Below are 21,074 nucleotides of genomic sequence, written 5' to 3'. Positions count from 1 at the left end.
GTCAAGCACCGTTGCCTGGCGCTTAAAGCGCATGTGTCTCCCTGTGTTCGTAATCCTGGCCTATTTGAAAGCTATCCCGCTCACAGCAGCCGCCATTAAATTAGTCGAAGGTCTTCTTGTTGCCCTGGAAGTTCTGGATGGACGACGGCTGGCGTCTGGGGGGACCATCACCACGGCCACCACGGCCACCGCCGCGACCACCGAAGCCACGGCCACCGCCACGGCCTCCGAAGCCACGGCCACCACCACGGCCTCCAAAGCCACGACCACCGCCACGGCCACCATCAAATCCGCCGCGGCCTCCACGGCCTCCACCACGGCCGCCAAAACCACCACGGCCACCGCCGCTGTGCTGCTCGCGGCTCTTGGCGTAGTTGACGCGAATGGCACGGCCGCTCACGTACGAGCCAGCAAGCTTCACAGCCTCGTCGACGGCCTCAGTCGTCTCAAAGTCAACGTGGCCAAAGCCACGGAACTCGCCAGTCTCACGGTCCGTGGCCAAACGGCAGCTGAGGATTTCACCACACTCGCCGAAGGTTTCACGGATGGTGTTCTCATCCACGTCCCAGGACAGGTTGCCAATGAAGACGCTCGTGCAGCCCTCCGGCTTCTCGTCGAACATGTTCTTCTTCTCGGCCGTGCGGATTTTCATCCAGCGGCCTCCAAAGTCTTGGCCGTCCATTGCAAGAGCAGCCTCAGCAGCCTCCGGAGTAGCGAAAGTCACGAAAGCAGTACCCGACGAGCGGCCGTTCTGCAGAGGGATGCGAGCGCCAGTCACCTCACCGCATCCGGCAAAGTGCTCCGTCACCTCCTCCTCCGTGGCGGACCACGGCAGACCGGCAATGAAGACCTCAAGGTTCTTCTGCGGGTTGGCAACAGCAGCGGCCTCGCCGTCCTCCTGCTTGTGGACCTTGTTGGACTTCTCACTAGCGTCCGAGTTCTTACGCTTCTTGGACACAATAGGGGTCTCCTCCTCGTCCGAGGACGAGTCCGAGTCGCTGGACGACGAAGAAGACTCCTCCTTCTTGGCAGCAGTCTTCTTGGCAGCCGGCTTCTCAGCCTCGTCATCCGATGAGTCCGAGGACGAGCTGTCGCTGTCCTCCTTCTTAGCGGCAACCTTCTTGGCAGGGGCAGCCTTCTTGGGAGCCTCCTCCTCATCAGACGAAGAGTCCGAGCTCGAGTCCGAGCTCTCCTTCTTAGCGGCAACCTTCTTGGCCGGGGCGGCCTTCTTGGGGGCCTCCTCCTCATCAGAAGAAGAGTCCGAGCTTGAGTCCGAGCTCTCCTTCTTGGCCACCACCTTCTTGGCAGCAGTCTTCTTAGACACCACCTTCTTGGGGGCCTCCTCCTCGTCGGAGCTCGAGTCGGACGACGAGCTGTCCGAAGCCACGGGCTTCTTGGTAGCGACCTTCTTGGCCACCACCACCTTCTTCTGCGGGGCCTCGTCGCTGCTCGAGTCAGACGACGAGCTGTCGCTGCTGGACGCAGGCTTCACGGCAACGGGCGTTTTCACCTTCTTGGCCATCGTGTGTAGAGCAATTGGAGAGTCGGGAGCTGTCGGGGCGTCGAGCGATTGGCAAATGACCAGCGAAACACTCGCACAACAGGCCGTTGGCTGGGATACCTTCAAGCGTCAGCACCGGTTTGGTTGGCTGCCGCGCTGCATGGTACACTGTGCCGCGTTTCATGTGAGCCACACGAAGTGTGTGGTGCACATGAAGCCAGTTCGTGAGGTTTTTTTCCCTTTCTCCCCGAGGCTTTATGTGTGGCGGGTGTGGCCCCCCACACAACGACCACACAGTCTTTCTTTCGAAATCCGGCGCGCGAATAAATCCTAATAATGGTGGCAAGTGGCGACGAGAACGTGGCGGTGGACGTGGCGGTGGACGTGGCGGTGGAGGACGCGACCAAGGTCGAGCACGAGCCGGTGGTGGGTGAGAAGCGCCACGAGCGCTCCGAGGACATGGACCCGCTCGTCCCGGACGTCGACGTCGACGTCGACGCCGCAGCCTCACAGGACTCGCAAGCGACGCAGGACGACGACATCCAAGACGTTGTGGCTAATATCAAAGAGGCCACGGCCGTCGACGTGACGTTCGACGCCGCCGCCGCGGCTGCAGCCGTGGTGCCGCCCCCCGAGGTCATGAAGACTGACTCGTCCACGCCCGTGCAAGACGCAGTCGCGGCGGCCGCGGCGGCTGGCGTCGGCGTGGACCCGAACGGTGCCGCCAACGTCAAGTTCGACAGCAAGCGCATGGCGCGCGTGTCGTTCAACTCGTGGTTCGACTTCGACGCGTACTTTGAACTGTACATGCAGGAGACGTTCCAGCCGTTCCGCATGCGCTCGTCCTGCAGCGTCGAGGCATACCGCCGCAACCAGCAGAAGGTCATGCTCAACAACAAGAGCTCACGCGGACGCCGCGCCGAGTTCCCGGACGAGGCCATCCACCACCACCGGATATACATGTGCACGCACGCCATGAAGGCGCGCTGCCGCGGCGCCAACACGCGTCCTGGGCAAAAATACCGCGGTATCGGCTGCATGGCCAAGATCAACGTCAAGATCACCCCGGCGGACAACCCGTCCAAGTACATGGTGATCGTGACGGACCAGGTACGAACGGCACCCGATTTGCTTGGTTATTTATTGTGATTTGAGATTGACCCGTTGTCTTTTGCTATTGGTGCTGCAGGTTGTGTCGCACAACCACCCGGTGAGCCGCGAGATTTATGAGGCATATCCGGATGTGCTGCTCAAGATGATGCGGCGCAGCCAGCTGTCCCAGTCGATGCTGGGTCACCCGCCCCCGCCCAAGTTTGAGACGCCTCAGCAGACGCAGAAGTACGAGCGCGCGATGAATACGTTCCAGTCGATCGCCGAGACCATGGCTCGGCTGGCTGACGAGGACTACGAGCAGCAGCTCGGGCAGCTGCAGCGGCTCTACACCCCCGCCACGGAGCAGGATCAAACGGTCTGAGTATGAAGTCGCGAGAGAGGCGAACGGTGGCTATATACCAATACGCGATGAGAAGAGGCTGCCAGCGAGATTCGATTTTTGCTCTTGCTGTGTAGCAACGTTCATGTCCAGCATTCATGTGCACGCTAATGCATCGTTGTCACTTCACTGTGGCTCATGGGTACACAAGTTTTACTACATCCACAAAATTTGATTACCTTTTTGTGTATGCAATGTGTATCATTTGTGTTTGGTTTGTGTACCGAGGGGGAACTGAGAACAATACACGACATCTGCATCGCAGCCTCGTAACCGAAGCAGCGATGGCGAGCAGCGGCGTGGACGTGGCGCTCGCGCCCAACTCGAGCGTGATTCTAGAGCCGGCGGACTCGCTGTCCTTCCATCTGCAGCCGCAGACGGCGCCCCAGGCGGTATTGACGATCCGCAACGTGGCGGACGACCGGCAGATCGCCTTCAAGGTCAAGACGACGCGGCCGCTGCGGTACCTGGTGCGGCCCAACCAGGGACTGCTGGGGCCCAACGGCTCGGCCTCCGTCATGGTGATCCTGCAGCAGAAAGACTGTGACGAGCTGCTGCGACTGGACCCGGCCGAACGCCAACTGGCCAACGACAAGTTCCTCGTGCAGAGCATCTACGTGGACGACAGCTTCTACGAGCTGGTCAAGACCAAGTCCACCAAGGAGATGGCGGACGAGCTCACCAACATGTGGGCGCGCACGGACAAGCGCGCGCTGTCCAACAAGAAATTGCGCTGCCGCTTCGTGCAGGACAGCGAAGAGTTGGGCCGTCCGCCGTCGCCGCCGAGTCCACAGCGAGCGCCGTCGGCCAGCGCCTCGCCGGCCAAGACAGCGACCACGTCGGACATGAGATACCAGAGTAGACAGAGCGACGAGGTCGGGGACGAGGTGGCCACGCCCGCGCAACTGTCGTCGGCATTGCTGCAGGACGACAAGCCGCAGGCGCCGAAAGTGGCGGAGAACAGGGAAGGAGGCAAGGAAGCGATCCAAGAAGTTGCGGCACTTCGGAAGAAATACGACGAGGTAGGTGCAGGGTTGAGGTACTGTGGTGACGAGTGGGGCTAATGGAGGTGCGTTGTGTGCTTGATGGTGCTCAGTTGGTGGCGTTCACAGTGCAGCTTACGGCTCAGCGCGACGTGTTGATGAGCGATCTGGACAAGACGCGGCAGCTGCTGCAGAAGGCGAGCACGGATGCACAGCGCGTGAAGAAGCTTTCAGAGGAGTCATCGACTCTGCGTCATCGGAAGAACAACGGAAACGGAGCTTCTGGTACGGAGGACTCGCAGGCGATTACGGGAAAGGGTCCCAAGGAACAAGGGGTACGTCTTGGCTCATGTTGATACGATAGGCTATGCTGGCAACTGACAGGTTTTGCTGTGACAGGCTTTTGGACCCTTGCACCTGCTGGTGTGCGCGATCATTTTCTTTTTAGTTGGGCGCTACTACTAGGCAACTTGCGTGCTACGTACGTACGCTGGAGTTAGGCAGAGACAGAAGGTGTTGCTGATGAACGAGGGAGGCAACAGCACGCTTGAAAAAAAAGGAAATTGAAGCAATAGAGCTTTCTGTCGAGCTGCGTGAAGACGCTGACTCGTGTTCACATGTGTGGAAGTAGGCCGGTAGTGCAACAATCTTGGTTACTTGAAGTAGACGAGAATCATATAGTAGGAAGAGTACTACGTAGTAAGTAGACCGATTCCGGACAGGAACCCTTCGGGCCTCTTGGTTCATGGTCAAACTGTCAAAAGTATTCGTGGAAACGAGACTTGCAGTGAACTTGATGGTGCATTTGATAGCGGCAGATGGACTACAAGTTACTCGTACAACGCCCTCTTCTTGAATGTCTAGATCTGACGGATTGACATCGGCAGTGTTGCTGCTATAAAGTCGGGTTGTGCTGATGTGTGGCTAGTTGAGAATTGCTGTGACGCTCATTTTGCGCTTGCCTTCCATGTCTAGCGGCGCGCAGGCCTTGCGCTTAGCATTCCGAGTGCGGCAACTTTCCGCGGCACTGTCACCGCCGTCGCTGCTGATTCCAGACGCGTGCAAACCAGCGCTGTCTTTCATAGAAAGCATCGCAATTGCAGCTGCATCGCTGTCCGATTGGGTACCGGCAGGGGCAACACGCACTAGCACTGGAGGCAGGATGGGCTTTTCTTCCTGGGGACGACCGGCAAAGCGCAGTGGCGGCACCTCAGCATCATCGTCAGGGAAATTTGAGTCATCCGGATTGTCCTCGTACTCTCCATCGCCGTCATACGCGCTCTCAATCTTCCGAAGTTGTCGTACATCGTCGCGAAGGGCGTTTACTCGTACGAGTGTGACTGAATCTTCTGACCGTGGTGAAGCTTCATCCACTGAGCTTCTATACCTGCGTCCGTCATGGCGGCTGCCACTTGCGCCGGGTGGAGTGTGACTTGGCGAATGGCTTGATGAGTTATTGTTACCAGAAGACGTGTCATCACCGACATCACCGCCGCCTGAGGTGGGGCCTGAGCTGCCGGGTGCCTCCCCCGAAGGTGAGGAGGACGAACTACCGCCACCACCACTGCGTCGAGAGGACGACTTTTGCGCATCGTGCTGTTCGATACTTGAACCCGTTGCCTGCATGAAAATGTGCTCAAGGCGGTCGATCATTTGCAGCAGCGGCTCATACGTTGCGAAGGGCTGCTTCATCAGGATCGTGTGCATGAATTTGTTGCGTGTAGCATATCCCGTCCACTTGTCGTGCTTTTTCAAGATCTGAATGGCACAACGCAGTAGGCAACCAGACGTGAGTCAAGTTGCTTCAACAACATCAGGCAGACGGAAACGCTGCCAGGGGGACGAACCGCCTGACTCGACGCAGCGGTCAATATAGTTAGGATCCGACCTTGGAAATGCCGCAGAAGTTCATCACGGCGAAGTTTTCCAGCAGCAGCAGCTCCTTGTACAGCGCCACGCAGTTTTTCATCAGCGCTGTTTTGGCTTCCTCGGATTCTGGGTTCGTCTGGACGACATACCGCGAAATTGACAGTTAGACCTCCACGCTAATGTTTATCAAAAAAGAATTCCAGCCCCATCAACAGCATTTCTCTTTTCAAATACCTTGAGCTGCTGGAAACTGGCGTCAATGGCTGCCACCTGACTCGTGTGTTTGGCCTGCTCCTTGATGAAGAAATCGGCAATCTTCTTGATCTCCACACGCAGCGTCCGGAAGAAGTTCATTTCATCCTGCGACTGGCCTGCTCCAGCAATCAGAACCAATAAGAACCTGTCCATCAAAACGACCTCCGCGCGGCACTCACGGATGCTGTCGTTGTCCTCCTTGGCGGACGGTTTGATCTTGATTTTCACGAGCTTGTCGCCCTGCAGCTTCTCCTCCTTCTTGATCTGCGCGCAGTCCTTGATGATCTTCTTGAGCAGCTTATAGTCGGCCCAAAAGGGCTCCCAGGCCGACGGCGACATCTGCGTCGACTGCTGCAACACTTTGCCGAACTTCATTTCGACCTCTTCACTCCTAAAACGCAATCGCGGTCTGAGCAGACAAAGCAACTGATAACCAGTCAGCGGGCAGATTTTGCTCTTCTGCAGAGCGCGGCGGAGCTGGCAACTGGCGGCGAGATTCGATGCAGAAACGAGGAGAAACCACCTGGTCGAATCTTTTCCGTCGCCCGCAGCGGGAGGAAGAGCCCGAATCTCCAACGCGGACATTGCGCTCTCCCTCCGTCGCTTCGCCACTTCTCACGCAAGCACATCGTGCAGACTTACCTGTGGGCGCTAGTCGCAAAAGCTGCTATGTATGGCTACGCGGAGCCGATCGGTTATTGTCTTGTGTGCTGCAAAGCCAAAGCGGTCGTCCACACAGCGACAGAGCGAGAATGCTAAAAGGACTGTACTACGGCATACCACCTGTGATATAGCATATTGTTAGCCGTATGATTTTACGGAGGATATCGTCGACGAGTCTTGACGTTTGTAGGTGAGACTGGAATGATGGACGCACTGCCAAACGGCATGTTCAAGTTCAAATCGAAGACCAAGTTTGGCGGTGCGACACGGACAGCCAGTTCGCACCGATTTCGGAGGCACGCGGCGGAGTGCGAGAATGCATGCCTTCGCCGCCGACATACCTGCGCCACGCTCCACTGCATGTACTCGGTCGATGTCTCCATTGTTCTTGTGCAAGATGCGCGACAATCGAAGGATCCGATGTTGGATATCACCGGTATACCGGTATATTTTTGACTCATCTCGCTTGCCTTGGTTATGTGGGCCAAAGGCACGCGACGAGATTTGAGCGTCTTGCTTGCTTGGAAATCCGCTCGACGCACGACGTCCAGCCAAACGAACGGCCATCATCGACTTCCATGGCGTCGATCTTCGATGTATCGATGCAAAGTGTGAAGTCTGCGGAGCGAGTTGTTCATGTAGATCCAGCGCTGTGCGGCACGCAGTGCCACCAAAGTGCAGGTGCACGAGGGCCAGTCGATTTTGCGCAAGCGTGACACCGTGTCAGACACGCACCTTCTGCTGCCCACTTCAACAGGGCCAAGTTGCCCTCGGCGCCAAGTGCTGCATTTATTGCAACGCCAGTGTGCATTTAGTTAGTGGTCGTAGCGCTAGTCGAGCTTTTTACTGCAGACACTGCAGTGGTCGCGGGCTGTATGCGGCGGTGCTGCTTGTTCGTGCGCACCGTTGTGTCAGGATTTTGTCGATGTACCTGACGGGCTCGCCAGCCTTTGGTGAATCTTGGGCGCCTCGGCACACTGCTGCTGAAGCTCAGCAGAGTGGATCTTCCTTCCTGAAGGATTGGGAACGCGTCTGGCCTTTGATGCAGCGAGAACGCTAGTATTATCGCTACGCTTTTGCCGCGCGGGAACCTCCACGTCCGCAGACGGCGATCTCTACGAAAAGACTCAATTCTCAACGTGAGATTCTCACGACGGCAGCTTCATAGACTTGGTAGGGTAGAGCAAGTAAACCCCGGCTCAAATCTCAGTTTTGCAGCGCTGTCCATGCAGCAGGCCCAGCCACAACGCCTCGATAATTTCACCAGAGGTAGACGGCGTATTCAATGATGTGGTCGACCAGCGGCGGCGACAGGTATCGCCACCGAACAAGCTGTTCATCTGTAACGAATGAGCCCATGAAGGCTGCAAACATCCACCCCAATTGCAGCATCGCCTTCTCCTTCCAGCTAGCAATCGACGACGAGGATGCCAGTCCAGCGCTGCCAGGCGCTTGTCGCTCTCGTCGCCGCAGCGCCAACGTGTTCGCGTACACCACGAGGCGGCACTTTTCGCGCTCTGCCGGTGGGAAGTGCCGATGCAATGCCGGACTCCACACCACAGCCCAGTCGGGGGACAGCATCAGCCTCACATCAGCGCGAATCCAAGATGCCATCTCCTGCCAAAGTGCGTTCGCTGCCATCACCAGTTCAAAAGAAAAACTCAGCACCTCATCCCAGCGCGCTATTTGCAACAATTGTCCTTACGTAGCGTTGCGCGTGAAGCCCCGTTACTCAGCAGAAGCGCAACCAACGTGTTGTTCTTGCGGGCCATCGCAAGCGTCAATGCCGACGACCCCGTCCTAAGCTCACAGATACCACAACACACCATCATATTATTTTCAGTCTCGCGATTGTGATAGTGTCAGGATGGCTGAGGAATTACGTGGAGGTGGCGTTCAGGTCAATGCTTTCCTCCTGTAGGAGCCGCCGCACGACTCCAATGCGACTGTGCGCCACGGCGTAGAGCAACGCCGTCCAGCCTTCGCCCATCGTCACGTTAACGTCACCTCTTGCTCCAGTCGAGAGCCACGCGTCGACTACGATGAGATCTCCATCCGTCGCTGCGTCCAGGAACGCGCGCTGCTTGAGGCGGCAGTCGAGCGCGCCGTCCGCCATTTACACCGCTGTGTCACTAAGCCGAGGTGCCACTAAAATCGCTAAAAAGCAGTCGGACCAATCACTAAAATCATTAAAATGCCGTCGGACCAACTGTAAATAGATGGCTACAGTTGAGAAGGGCGCTATTCTGTTGCTTTTACTAGTGAAGATTGGACCGCGTTCCATGTGTACTACGACCTTGGAAAGCAGATCTCGGCACCTTCCTCTTCTTCGCGGAGCTCATCCCTGTCTCCTTCTTCGCTCGAGCCGATTGTAAATTTCGGGGACGGTCCTTTCCTTGCGGCTCGGGATCGTGGAGAGAGCGGACTTCCTGGTGGAGACGCCGGCGACGGACTGTCGTTGTCGATAATGTCCACAATTGTCTGCATATATGCACGCGAGGTTTCTGCCGCGTCAGGGATTCGAGACCAGGCGCGCGTGCGCCACTTCGTCCACACCATGACGGCAAGCGCGACGCCCACTAGCGAGATCAGAATGACTTCTGCGACAAAGGCACCAAAAGCGGGGCTTGACCTCTTCGTCGCCACTCCAGTGGTTGAGCTAGCCGCGACTTCGGGACTGCCTACTGTGTTGGCCAAAGCTGTTGCTGTTGCGTTTGATTCAGCAAACGAATTGTTGCTGGAGCTGGCGGCGGAAGAATTCACTAAGAGTTGCGGTTCAGTCGTATCTGCGGTGATTGGTGCGGCACTTTCGGATGTTTGCTGTTCAGTATTATCTGATGCGATCGGTGTTGCGCTGCTATTGTTACTATAACCTTTTCCTGTGAACCGTCAAAATATCACATGGACTTAGGACTACGTAGTACGTTTCGGCATCGAGCAACAAACCCAGTGACGTACCACAATCAGACTCAGCAAAGCCAACACGCTTGTTCTCCGCATCAAAGATCACGTCGAAACCAACCATGGTACTCGCGCCGAGAACTGGTTTGGCGAAAAAAAATTGTTAGTTTTGTTGCAATTGCACACACAAGAAAAGGAGACATAATCTTACCGCCACCACTGCGTTCCGAAAAGTGAAAATTGCCATAGTACGATCCGTCGTCGTCGGATGGTGTGAGATACTGTGAGGCTGGAACATCCAGCTGAATGTCATCGGTACCATCCCCCTTCATTCCAGACAGTATAATGGAAATTGTTGGAAGGGATGCTAACTCATCGGTGGTAAGCTTCATACTTTTCTCGTTGTACGCGCGACCCCCGGCTGCATTTTTGAACGCATTCAGGAAACTGCGCTGTCCTTTTGCGTCGAAAAAAGTGTCGGTTGTACCGCTGTCCACAATTATGCCTCTGCCTGAATTGATCGTCCCGGCGTCAATACCAAGCGACACTCCATTTAGCCGGATGTCCTTCACGTGGACGGGATAATACGCTGACTTGTCATCCAGCAGCGGAGTGTAGCCGACATTGCTTGTGTGATGGCTGTAATCCACTCCTCCAAAAACAAGTTCGCCACCATCTCCCGCAAAGCACAATGTAAAGAGGTTCTGCGTGATACGTCCAGCGCTCAGCATGTAGGACATGACAGTCGAGCGATGGCGACCAAGACCCATGATGCCGTTCTCCTTCTGAGTGATGAAGAGACCAGTCTCTTTAGTCTGGCAGCCCACTGGGAATCGAAACCCGAACGTCTTCAGTACTCCCTCCACCTCGTCATCTTTTGAGGAGAATCCTCCGACCCACACCAACTCGTCCACCATGACGGCCTGCCACATGCTACCCTCCATATAACTCTGTTCAAATGACAAACACAACATAAGAAGCAGTCCAGAAACCAATTCAAGAAGAAGGCGCATCAATACCTGGGAGATATAGCAGCGGTTTTGCTCACACGACCGACAAGAATCAAAATCATGGCATCCCAGATACTTGGCCGTCGTCGACTTGGACACATCAAAAAGAGGGTCCGTGTGCGTCCCGCAGCCGTCACAAGTGCTGCACGGCAACGCCGTCAAGTGGCTACCCGTGTCCACAATCACAGACGCTCGTTGCGCTGGAATCCCCAAGTAAATTTCAGCATAGTGAGTACTACAGTGCACAAAAGCAAAAATCAGTTGAGAAGCCACTACTCTCGCAACCTGTTCGTACTCACCCTAAGCCTACACCCAATGGAGCTTCACTCAGAGCTAATGTCCCCAGTGTAAAGTCTCCGTCCGCGTTCCCAGTCTCCTCCTGTGCTCGCCTCCGCGCTCGCTCCTGCTGCGTCGCCAATCGATAGGCCAGGTCTGCACTCGGCTGCTGCTGCTTGTGCAGCTGAATTTTCAGGAAACTCTGTTTGCCGGCGGCAAGAGATGTCATTTGAGTGTACGCTACTGCTGCAAAGACTGCCAGAGACGCTCGCCACCGAGCGCCAGCAGCTCCGCTTCGAGACGTCATCGTCAATAACCCGAGTGAGGGCTTCGGCAGTTATAGCGGATCTATTTATAGCCAATGAAATAGGCTATAATTTGCACTTCAACGGCAACTGTCGGCGTTTTCAATGAAAACTTTATTCTTTTCAACTGCTCGTCACCACGTAGCTGCTCGTCTCTCTCTCTCTGATACCTGACTCACATGGCTGCGTAGTCCGTCTCCAAGCCACCACCGCCGGCGCCGCTGAGGTCAGTGAACAGATTCTCCTCGCGCTGGCGAGCGAGCGACTTCTGTCTGAAAAGCACTGCTCCAACGACAACAGCCACGAACACAGCGCAACCAATGATGATTCCTGCGATGCCGCCTCCGCCTAGAGTAGCCCTGCCTCCGCTAGTCGTAGTCGTTTTAGCAGCGGAGGTAGTGGCCCCGGAAGTATTGGCGGTGGTGTCGGTGTCGGACGTGCCAGTGTTGGTATCTGTCGTACCTCCCGTGTCCGTTCCTCCTGTGGTCGTTCCGGTCGTTGCCCCATCGCTCGTCGCAGCACCCCCGCTCGTCGTTGTCCCTCCTGACGTCGTCGTAGCTCCTCCAGTCGTAGTAACTCCTCCGGTTCCCTCGGTCGATCCTGTCGAAGTGTCTGAATTCGTGGTGATGGTTGCTGCTGGCGTCGGCTCGGGTTTCGAAGCAGCGGTAGGTTCACCTGGCTGCGTTGGGGCTGGTGTGGTTGCTGGCTGTGTTGGGGCTGGTGTGACCGCACCTGGTTCTGTTGGGGCTGGTGTGGGCTCACCTTCAGGAGTATAAGACTCTGTGTCACGTTCAGCTGTGGCGTTTTGAAAATCCTCGGATTCTTGATCACAATCGTACCAGTCTCCATCCTCGTCGGAAAGTTTTGTACAGTACAGTCCGATCTTCTCCTCGTCTTCATCTTCCTTCTCATCCTGATTGTTATCGCTGTTTGGCGGAGGATAGGCCTCCACCTTGGCTTGAAGGTCTTCCCAGGAAGTGTATGCTTCGGTCACTGCTGGGAGGATCTCTTCGTGGTCATGAGGGTAAACCGGAGCAAGTGTTGCTGGTAGGGTCGGCACTTCACAGGGATGACAGTCGTCTTGATCCCACCGCACATACTCATCCTCGGCCTGAACAGCCGACTCTGTCTCGATGCCGCCTTCAGCAACTTTATCCGTCTCTCGACCTTGTAGCTGCTGCTTTCCAGGTTTTGGTGTTGGTGCTGGTGGCTTCCTGCTGGGCGACTTTGGATGCTTGGAAGCTTCGTCAGCATCAAGTACTAGCGCACCACCCCTTTCACCAAGCTCGTGACCTGTTGTCGTAGTTTGAGTGGTTGCCGTTTCGTTTCGCGCAAGAATCGCCGCTCGAAGCTGCCTTCTCTTGCCTTCGTGATGCTCTGCATCTGTCCTGCCATGGTCACCTGCATATATCTCAATGTCAGCGACAAAATTGACTGCTGCCGAAGCCTTCACGACCAACAGAGCCGCTACCACCACCAACCCAAGGTATCGCCTCATGCCGAGACCTGCTAGTGGGCGAACAATTCTTCTTCCTGTTCCAAGTAGTGGCGCGACTGCTCTTCTGCTGCTACGAGCACAAATGGCATTAAGCAATTGACCAGAAACATATCTGTTCTGTGGCGACCCAAACCAACAGGCGACGAATCTTTCACGTGAAGGGTCAGGAGACTGCTCCAGTCGACCCTACATGCTTTGAGGCAACGATATCTATAACCACCGCGGTTGTCGGCTCTGTAGGAGCGGGGTCACTCGTTGTCCAGCCAATGCAGCTACTGTATCTGCTAGTTTGATAGGGGTACTGCCTCCGTGCTATTCATTCTACAAATGAACATCGATCGGCCTGTAGACGAATTCCTTTGAAACTCATCCTCTTCTGGCGAGGAAAGGAAAGGAACATGAACCAGGTATTCGTTCGTTGCAAACTTAAATGCTGGTGTGGACATTCAACGCTAACTAATGCACTGGCGATTGATCCGAGCTCATGTCCACGATTCCTGCATCGTCTAGCAGACGCCCAGTAGGAATCATTGATGCCGTCTCTGGCATGTTTATTTTCTGGGCATTCGTGAAATAGAGGTTTCGGTCTGTGCCACTCAAAGCCGCTCCAACGTGCGGTTGTCGACTTTCGTCTCCTCTTGCAGTGATTTGCGGTCGAAGACCTCATCCTCCTCATCGCTGCTGCTTTGGTCATCATCATCATCGTCTGCGTCAAGCCGCTGGTGTTTCGCGGAGCCCTTCTTGTCATTGCGAACCATCCCAAACTCTTCCTCGTCGTCGTCATCCTCATCCTCCTCGCTGCCTTTCACGCGGCTCCAGAGCTGGTCCTTGCCTGTCTTTTGTCTCCGCCGGCTGACCGAGATCAGCATCATCAGTAGAAAACCAACCACTAGAACTGCACCCACGATCGTGAGCACCATTGGGTGGGCGCCACCTGACGATTTTTCCTTCGCTTTCGGGTCTGCGGCAACACCTGACGACGACGACTGAGTCTTTGCCGTTCCTTCTTCCGACAATGGCTGAATATTCAAATCCGCCGTACTAGAAGCAAGGTCCAGAGTGGAGATATTTGCTACCGTCGCTTCTGGAGTCGATGCAGCCGTAACAGTTGGTTCCGAGGCAGCTGCAGCGGAAGTGGGCTTCGGGGATGATTCTACCGTTGCTTCCGTAGCTGAAGGGACTGTTGCAGCATTGGTAACAATAGGGACAACGTTGTTCGTTTCACCATCAATGCTACTCGTTGAATCGTTGCTGATGGACGGGGAAGCTGTTGTCGAGGAATTGCTTTGGTAGGCACAGTCTGCGTCCACAAAACCCACTCGCTGGTTGCCAAGGTCAAAGATCACATCACGGTTCATCATGAGATTGGCGCCAATGACACCACCAGAGTTCTCTGAGAGGTAAATACTTCCACAGAAGGCACCGTTTGCGTTGAGGAGGTACTGCTCAGGCGGCACATCCAGGACAACTTCAGCATTCTCATCTCCATACGCTTCCATCACAAGCTGGATCGTGGGTAGTGACGCCATATCCTCGTTCGTGAAACCATGGCACGATGTGCCCACCTGGTAATCACGGCCCGCGACTTCCTTAAACATCTGCAGAAACTCGGTCTTCAAAGCGCGGGGGAGGTACGAATCAGTAGTTCCGCTGTCCACAATATAGTGGCCTCGCGTGTATGCCTCTTCCTTGGCGTTAATAGACTTGCCCCCGATGCGAATGTCCTTCATGTGAACATTGTAGAAATGGCTATAACACATGGAACGAGTAAACCATTAATAAAAAACTCCACAGCGGAGCAAGCAAGCCAATTGTACCTGGCAGATCGGTCAGAGATTACTTTCGCGTAGGAAATTTCACCTCGGTGTGCATTTGTGTTCGCTTGTCCAACCGACATGGTTCCGCCTTGATCAGTGAAGCAGAGCGAAAACAAGTTGCTGGGAATTTTGTTCTCGCGATGGAGCTTCGCAACAATATGGTTATCCGCGTTGGACAATCCCATGATGCCATCCGCCACCTGAGTGACGAACAACCCCGTTTCCGAGCTCTGACATCCGAACTGGAAATGCGTGCCGTAGCGGTTGCGCATCTCCTCATCCTGGAAGCTCGTTTCTCCTCCCAAGTACACGACATCCTCGACCACAGAGGCCTTCCAGCTGCTTCCCTCCATGTACGACTGAGAGATGCCGCACGTGTCCGATGTCTGCTTGCACTCCTTACACTGAAAGAACGACTGCTGAGAGCACGTCACATGCACCAACGTGGACGAATTGTCTGCCATGAAAGGTTGGTCCGTGTGGCTGCCACATCCGTCGCACCCCGAGCACGGGAAGGCCATGAGTCCACTGCCTGTGTCCGCGATCACCGACGCTCTCTGAGGCGGGGTACCAGCATATACCCATGTGTAGTGCGTTCTGGATCAAGCACACGGCTTCATTAGACCCCCCCCATCCATCACCCAACACTGTAGCAACGCTGCACAAGGCAGGATCAACGTACCCAAGTCCCAAATGCAGCGGCACGAGCTCCGGCGCGTCTTCTTCGATGTTCAGACGCCTCGCGTATCTCTCGGGGTGAATCTCGTGCTGCGGCAGGCGGTGCAGCTCCATGGTCATGCCAGCGGATTGTGCAGCCTCCGCCAGAGTAGTTATCGTCGAAATGGCAGCCAGCAACACCGGGAATCCTGCGTACACGTGCACCATCTTGAGTCTCTGAGTGTTGAGCCCCCTGTGTCAATTCTGCGTCGTAGGCGGTGGTTGGACGCTGGGGATCTCCCTATCGAACTGGGCTACGTGATGGATGGGTGCTGGGCAGTGAGTACCGGTACTAACCACACAGTGTGAGGAAGAGGGTCGCCGATGGGAGAGCGAGCGCACGTGGCAGTTTCCTCCTCAACGTCTTGTGCTCCCCTATTTTCGCTGAAACGACGACCCAATCGTAAATGTGAAACGATCCCAAATCGTACTTTGTGTTTGATTTAGAATTAGTTTGGGTCCCGCAGCACCGCACGAAAGAGCCGGAAAAAGTATCTTTCAAGTGCTGACTCTCTTAGTCCGTGAGCGCCATTTCGTGGCGCAGTAGCGTCGACCACGCGCTGGTGTCACGGCGTTGGCGTTGGCCAGGAGAGAGCAGCTCATTGCCGTCGTCGAACGCTTTCTTGGCGTTTGGCTGCACCGAGAACGCCCGCAACGTGGTTGTGGAGTCAGCCATTCGACTTGCCAGGCCCACGAGGGGGATGCCAAAGCGAGAGTGAGGTGACCAAGCACCGCGAGGTGATGCAGCAGTGATTGGGTCCTTCTTGGCGTTGTTCTGAACAAGAATATCATGACGGATTTCGTCCAGCAGCTGCTGGCATTTCGGAGACACGACGCGCCGGGACTCCATGAAGACACCCGTGTTGGGCTCAGTTGGCAGCGAGGCTTTCATACTGAGCAAACGCTTGCGGAGGTCATTCTCACCCGGTCGACGATGCTGTGCCAGTAGGGCGGCAGCTTTTAATTCCACTTGCGAACCGTCGGGATGGCCCCCCTGATTGCTGCTGCTTGAAATGTCGCCTTCACCCGTAGCAAGGTCGGCATCCCCCGACACAAATGAAAGGCGGTGGTGTGGAGTGGCTAGCTGCTCTGCAGACATGACGCGAAGTTCACCTGCAAGTTGTAAATCTGCTTTGACTTGCTCAGCACTATTGTTCGACCCGTGCGCAAACGGAGGGAAGTCACGCTGTTCCGCACGGAGAAGTTTGTGTTGGCTCCAGGCAGAGAGGAACTCCACGGCTGGAAGCAGCGTTCGGTGATCCTCCAGGCTTTCATCCACCCAGTCGATTTGCTGTAATTGTCGTTCAAACTCGAGCGCTTCGCCAGACAACACGCGCGTTTTAACTGATACCGCTTCATCCAGGTTGCGGAGAGCACGTGCAGACTGCTCCTTGATTGCGGCTGCGACGTGCGTCTTGTTGTCTTGCACGGCCCGTTGAACCCTGGTCAGAAACTGTAGCTTGTTCTCGATCACAGTCTTGCGGGATGTGATCAGTGGATCAGGACGCAATGACTCCCGTAGACAGCTCTCGTACGCATCTGCAACAGTCAGCAGGCGATGCGAACCTTTCTCTCCAATCGAGTGGTCTCCAATCATTTTGCAGCTCACGCACACAGGAACCTGGCACACGGGACAATAAAACTCCACTTTCTTGCCACGGTGACTGCGGCACGTTGGTGTCTGTGTATCATCAGCCAGGAGACCTTCTTCCATTTGCTTTACAACGATCTCGTTGATGTGAGCCTCCGTCGGCTCCGCGCTGCTTGGCGGGTTCACGAGACTTTCCACGCCTACTTCCGCAATGGCAGTAGCAAGAGATGGCGTTGAGCTTCGACGTCTGCCGCGTCTAGCACCTCCGCTTGCTAAAGCTTTTGATTTACTGCGCAGAGGCGTACGCTTGTGTCGACGTACCAACTTGTTTGCCGAGTGGACTTCTTGGTCGCAATGAGCACAGATCTGTGCCTCGCAATTACGGCAGACAACAACAGCGGGGTGCTGCTCACATAATGCACATGATCCCACGGCTGGACCATGTGCATCGGCTGCGGAGAAGGTGAATCGCACGAGGTACTGGGGCAAGACCTGAAGTGTGTTGTTCAAGATGTACTCGTGGTAGTAACCGCGATCCAGCAGTGCAGACTGGAGATCACGCTCCTGCTCCTGCTCATTCGAGCTGGAGCCTTCATCACGGTGCAAATAGTAGCTGTGGTAACCAGGTGGAAGGCGTGCTTTGGCCTCTTCCTCTTCATGAATAACAAGAGATCGTCCAACCGCAATCTTGCAGAGCACGAGCTGCCGCGTACTTGATGGCTTCTTTGCCTCTGCTGGAGGCTCCGGAGGAGGTGGAGCACTGAGCTGAAGGTTTCCTGTGGTGAACTTCATCCCCGATTGGTTGGCATCGAGCGATGTGAAGCCGTAGCTGTGGACGTCACCCATGTCAGTGCCAAGGTCGTTTACGGCGACCCACGACTCGAGCTCTAGCAATCCTGCCGTGTGCTGCTCATACTGTGCCACCAGAGACGGATTGCGCATATCCCAGATAACAACGCCCTCGTGCACACGATACCCCGGCAACGAGCACTGCAGCAAGTACCTCACGCGTGCAAATTCCTTGGAAGACTGGCTCATCGGCGTCACACTTGCCACTGCTCCTGCGGCAGGAATGGTTGTCTGCCCAGCTTCGTCTTCTTCGTCATCCACTAAAACTTCAGGATGTGACCCCGTTTCGACGCCCCATTCAGAGTATTCGCCTGGCGGTGCTGCTGACGAGGTGACTTGCGAGCTAGCGTCGTCGGAGCCTTCATCTTTTTGAGCCCCCTCCACTGGACGCTCGGGTGATGCAGGCCGAGCAGCCTCGCCTGGTCCATTCGGGGAATGCGACGACAAGAACAGCCGCAGTCGCGCAAGCGAGGCACTTGCCTTCGCCTCGTCGGCCTCGTTCACTACCATTGGTACCAGAGTTCAGCCAAGGAGATGATCGTCGGTGCGTTTTAGATGCCGTCGTTTCGGATGTCCTTTCGTGAATTGCGTGAGTACAATATTGGATTGAGCTCACGAGCTGGGAGCTGGGGTGGTGTATCTTCCTTCACTTGCAATTTTGCCGTGCGGCCCAATCGCAGTCACCCCGATAGAGCAGTGGACCATAGTCCATGAAGCGCCACGCCTTCGCAGTGTGCTACTAGTAACGTAGTCTTAAACCGACTGCACTACGCTCATATTTGCTTTAAAGCGGACACAGCGGCAACATCGCTAAGAGCAATGCAATGCAAAGCGACAGGCACCATAAGCTCCAGCTGCAAGCAATAGGTCCTCGCCGCAGCAATCCGTTGACAAAACGGTCGCGGTCGTTCGAGATTGCTGCAGCAGCCCAAGGACAACCAAAAACTCACGTCGCAGCATCAATTCCGTGCTGCAAAGGACCATATTGCAGATCTGGTCGCTCCCAGTCATCGGCACCAACTCAAATCGAAAGCGCGCCAATGGGACACTCAGTTCCCGCCACCTCCAGCCGTCCAACCAATTCAAATGGCCGTTCTCTCTCGCGACCAAGCGGGTTTCCTTTACGGCCCGTTTTCAATACAAACCCAAGTCAAATACGGAAATGGGCCGTAATTTTGGAACCCGTAGCTCTTCGAGTCAAAAAGGCGTGCGCAGCCATTCGGCCATTTGCTTTGTCTACCCATACATCCCACCATGAAGTACCTGGCAGTGACCGGCGGCACCGTGAGCGGCCTGGGCAAGGGCATCACCATCAGCAGCATCGGCGTCGTGCTCAAGTCGCTGGGGCTGCGCGTCACGTCCATCAAGATCGACCCGTACCTCAACTGCGATGCCGGCACCATGTCCCCGTTCGAGCACGGCGAGGTGTTTGTGCTCAACGACGGCGGCGAGGGCGACTTGGACCTGGGCAACTACGAGCGCTTCCTGGGCATCACGCTCACGCGCGACCACAACATCACCACGGGCAAAGTCTACACGCATGTGCTCGAGAAGGAGCGACGCGGTGACTATCTGGGTAAAACGGTGCAGGTGGTCCCCCACGTCACGGACGCCATCCAGGACTGGATCGAGCGCGTGGCCCAGATCGGCGTGGACGGCAAGCACGCCGGCGAGGCTGCCGCTGTGGACGACGAGGCCGCCGATGTGTGCCTCATTGAGGTCGGTGGCACGGTCGGCGACATTGAGAGCATGGTGTTCCTCGAGGCTCTGCGTCAGTTCCAGTTCCGCGTGGGCCCCGAGAACTTTTGCCTCGTGCACGTGTCTCTTGTCCCCGTGCTCGGCTCCGTGGGTGAGCAGAAGACCAAGCCCACACAGCACGCCATTAAGGAGCTGCGCAGCGCCGGACTGTCCCCCGACGTCATCATCTGCCGCAGCAGCACCGAATTGGAACCGGGCACCAAAGCCAAGATCGGCATGTTCTGCCAGGTGCCGGCCAACCACGTGCTGTCGGTGCACGACGTGAGCAACATTTACCACGTGCCTCTGCTGCTGTCCAAGCAGGGAGCTGCTAGCATTCTCATGTCCAAACTGCAGCTGATGGACCGCTTCTGCGAGCCGGACCTTGAGGCCTGGTCAGCCATGGCCCACCGCGTCGATTCGTTCGAGCAGGTGTGCAAGATCGCGCTCGTGGGCAAGTACACGGGTCTGCAGGACTCGTACCTGAGTGTCATCAAGGCGCTCAAGCACGCCACCATGAAGTGCAACCGTGACCTAGAGATCGAGTGGATCGAGGCCAGCGACCTGGAGGTGGACATGCGTGAGAACGACCCCAAGGCCTACGAGGAGGCCTGGCGCAAGCTGCGCAGCGTGGACGGTATTGTCGTGCCTGGCGGTTTCGGTGACCGTGGTGTGGACGGCAAAGTGCTCACGGCCAAGTACGCTCGCGAGAACCGGATTCCGTACCTGGGTGTCTGCCTGGGCATGCAGGTTGTTGTGATCGAGTTTGCGCGCAACGTGATCGGCTGGAAGGAGGCTAACAGCGAGGAGTTTGACGCCGATGCTGAACACAAGGTGGTTATTTTCATGCCTGAGATCAACCCGGAGGTCATGGGTGGCACTATGCGCTGCGGTGAACGCCGCACGATTGTGCACGAAAAGGAGGACCCGGCGAAGCGCTCGCTGGTGTCTTACCTGTACGGTAAGGACAAGCCGATCCTGGAGCGTCACCGTCATCGTTACGAGGTGAACCCGGAGCTTGTGCCCGCCATTCGTGAGGCTGGTCTCAACTTCGTCGGCACGGACGAGAAGGGCGAGCGCATGCAGGTCGTGGAGCTCGACCGCGACGTGCACCCGTTCTACTTCGCCACGCAATACCATCCGGAGTTCAAGTCGCACCCGAGCGACCCGTCGCCGCCGTTCCACGGCCTCATTCTCGCTGCCACCGGTCAGCTCGCCCAGTTCATGAAGGACGTGGAGGCCAAGGAGCAGGAGCTGTAAGTGCTCGGGCGATTCGAGCTAGAGGCGGTGGAAATTGCTGCGACGCAGAGCAGGTGGACAAGTGGCGCGGCAGGACGCAACGACGATGCCTCTCTCGCAGCAGGTTTGCGTGTGAATAGGCTAAAATATTGATTTGGACCCCTCCACTCCGATGTCTTTGCCTTTGTTTTTCTTCGTCGAAGGAAAACGGGGCGAAGCTCTCTCGGTGGGGTTCCGTGACCAGCCCACGGTCAGGTAGAACTAGCGTTAGACCAATAGACATATATTTATTCCAACTCAACCGTCTGATTGTCCGCATGAACGCCAGCGAGCCCAGCACTAATGCTTCGGCCACATCGTGCTGACGCACT

At 56.1% G+C, this 21,074-nt stretch overlaps 10 protein-coding genes across 10 annotated transcripts; 3 read left to right on the top strand and 7 right to left on the bottom strand.

The window, feature by feature from the left end:
* Window positions 1–100: 100 nt before the first annotated feature.
* Window positions 101–1,522, bottom strand: KRP23_2470 (Phragmoplastin interacting protein 1; the record flags this gene model as incomplete). Its single annotated transcript, XM_067887210.1, has 1 exon — window positions 101–1,522. The coding sequence occupies one exon, from the start codon at window positions 1,520–1,522 to the stop codon at window positions 101–103; it is 1,422 nt and encodes a 473-aa protein (XP_067749818.1).
* A 315-nt stretch (window positions 1,523–1,837) lies between these two features.
* Window positions 1,838–2,975, top strand: KRP23_2469 (uncharacterized protein; the record flags this gene model as incomplete). Its single annotated transcript, XM_067887209.1, has 2 exons — window positions 1,838–2,611; window positions 2,691–2,975. 2 exons carry the CDS (start codon window positions 1,838–1,840, stop codon window positions 2,973–2,975), a joined length of 1,059 nt encoding a protein of 352 aa, XP_067749817.1.
* A 302-nt stretch (window positions 2,976–3,277) lies between these two features.
* Window positions 3,278–4,441, top strand: KRP23_2468 (Vesicle-associated membrane protein/synaptobrevin-binding protein; the record flags this gene model as incomplete). Its single annotated transcript, XM_067887208.1, has 3 exons — window positions 3,278–4,015; window positions 4,090–4,311; window positions 4,376–4,441. 3 exons carry the CDS (start codon window positions 3,278–3,280, stop codon window positions 4,439–4,441), a joined length of 1,026 nt encoding a protein of 341 aa, XP_067749816.1.
* Window positions 4,442–4,900: 459 nt separating this feature from the next.
* On the bottom strand, window positions 4,901–6,475 carry KRP23_2467 (SPX domain-containing protein 1; the record flags this gene model as incomplete). The annotated part of the gene is made up of 4 exons (XM_067887207.1): window positions 4,901–5,734; window positions 5,865–5,981; window positions 6,080–6,216; window positions 6,280–6,475. 4 exons carry the CDS (start codon window positions 6,473–6,475, stop codon window positions 4,901–4,903), a joined length of 1,284 nt encoding a protein of 427 aa, XP_067749815.1.
* A 1,548-nt stretch (window positions 6,476–8,023) lies between these two features.
* On the bottom strand, window positions 8,024–8,879 carry KRP23_2466 (2-5A-dependent ribonuclease; the record flags this gene model as incomplete). The annotated part of the gene is made up of 3 exons (XM_067887206.1): window positions 8,024–8,397; window positions 8,469–8,563; window positions 8,647–8,879. The coding sequence occupies 3 exons, from the start codon at window positions 8,877–8,879 to the stop codon at window positions 8,024–8,026; spliced, it is 702 nt and encodes a 233-aa protein (XP_067749814.1).
* A 173-nt stretch (window positions 8,880–9,052) lies between these two features.
* On the bottom strand, window positions 9,053–11,257 carry KRP23_2465 (Beta-secretase 2; the record flags this gene model as incomplete). The annotated part of the gene is made up of 5 exons (XM_067887205.1): window positions 9,053–9,642; window positions 9,722–9,805; window positions 9,876–10,614; window positions 10,684–10,909; window positions 10,974–11,257. The coding sequence occupies 5 exons, from the start codon at window positions 11,255–11,257 to the stop codon at window positions 9,053–9,055; spliced, it is 1,923 nt and encodes a 640-aa protein (XP_067749813.1).
* A 173-nt stretch (window positions 11,258–11,430) lies between these two features.
* On the bottom strand, window positions 11,431–12,753 carry KRP23_2464 (uncharacterized protein; the record flags this gene model as incomplete). The annotated part of the gene is made up of 1 exon (XM_067887204.1): window positions 11,431–12,753. One exon carries the CDS (start codon window positions 12,751–12,753, stop codon window positions 11,431–11,433), a length of 1,323 nt encoding a protein of 440 aa, XP_067749812.1.
* Window positions 12,754–13,349: 596 nt separating this feature from the next.
* Window positions 13,350–15,455, bottom strand: KRP23_2463 (Aspartyl protease family protein 1; the record flags this gene model as incomplete). Its single annotated transcript, XM_067887203.1, has 3 exons — window positions 13,350–14,502; window positions 14,571–15,167; window positions 15,253–15,455. 3 exons carry the CDS (start codon window positions 15,453–15,455, stop codon window positions 13,350–13,352), a joined length of 1,953 nt encoding a protein of 650 aa, XP_067749811.1.
* Window positions 15,456–15,801: 346 nt separating this feature from the next.
* On the bottom strand, window positions 15,802–18,237 carry KRP23_2462 (Zinc finger protein CONSTANS-LIKE 4; the record flags this gene model as incomplete). The annotated part of the gene is made up of 1 exon (XM_067887202.1): window positions 15,802–18,237. The coding sequence occupies one exon, from the start codon at window positions 18,235–18,237 to the stop codon at window positions 15,802–15,804; it is 2,436 nt and encodes an 811-aa protein (XP_067749810.1).
* Window positions 18,238–18,981: 744 nt separating this feature from the next.
* Window positions 18,982–20,724, top strand: KRP23_2461 (CTP synthase; the record flags this gene model as incomplete). The annotated part of the gene is made up of 1 exon (XM_067887201.1): window positions 18,982–20,724. The coding sequence occupies one exon, from the start codon at window positions 18,982–18,984 to the stop codon at window positions 20,722–20,724; it is 1,743 nt and encodes a 580-aa protein (XP_067749809.1).
* Between the last annotated feature and the right edge of the window lie 350 nt (window positions 20,725–21,074).

Source organism: Phytophthora ramorum (assembly GCF_020800215.1).
Source record: "Phytophthora ramorum isolate Pr-102 chromosome Unknown Phyram_PR-102_s0002, whole genome shotgun sequence".
NCBI classification, from domain to species: domain Eukaryota; phylum Oomycota; class Peronosporomycetes; order Peronosporales; family Peronosporaceae; genus Phytophthora; species Phytophthora ramorum.
The sequence above is the reverse complement of the archived record's forward strand: the minus strand, read 5'-3'. Positions and strand labels throughout refer to the sequence as shown.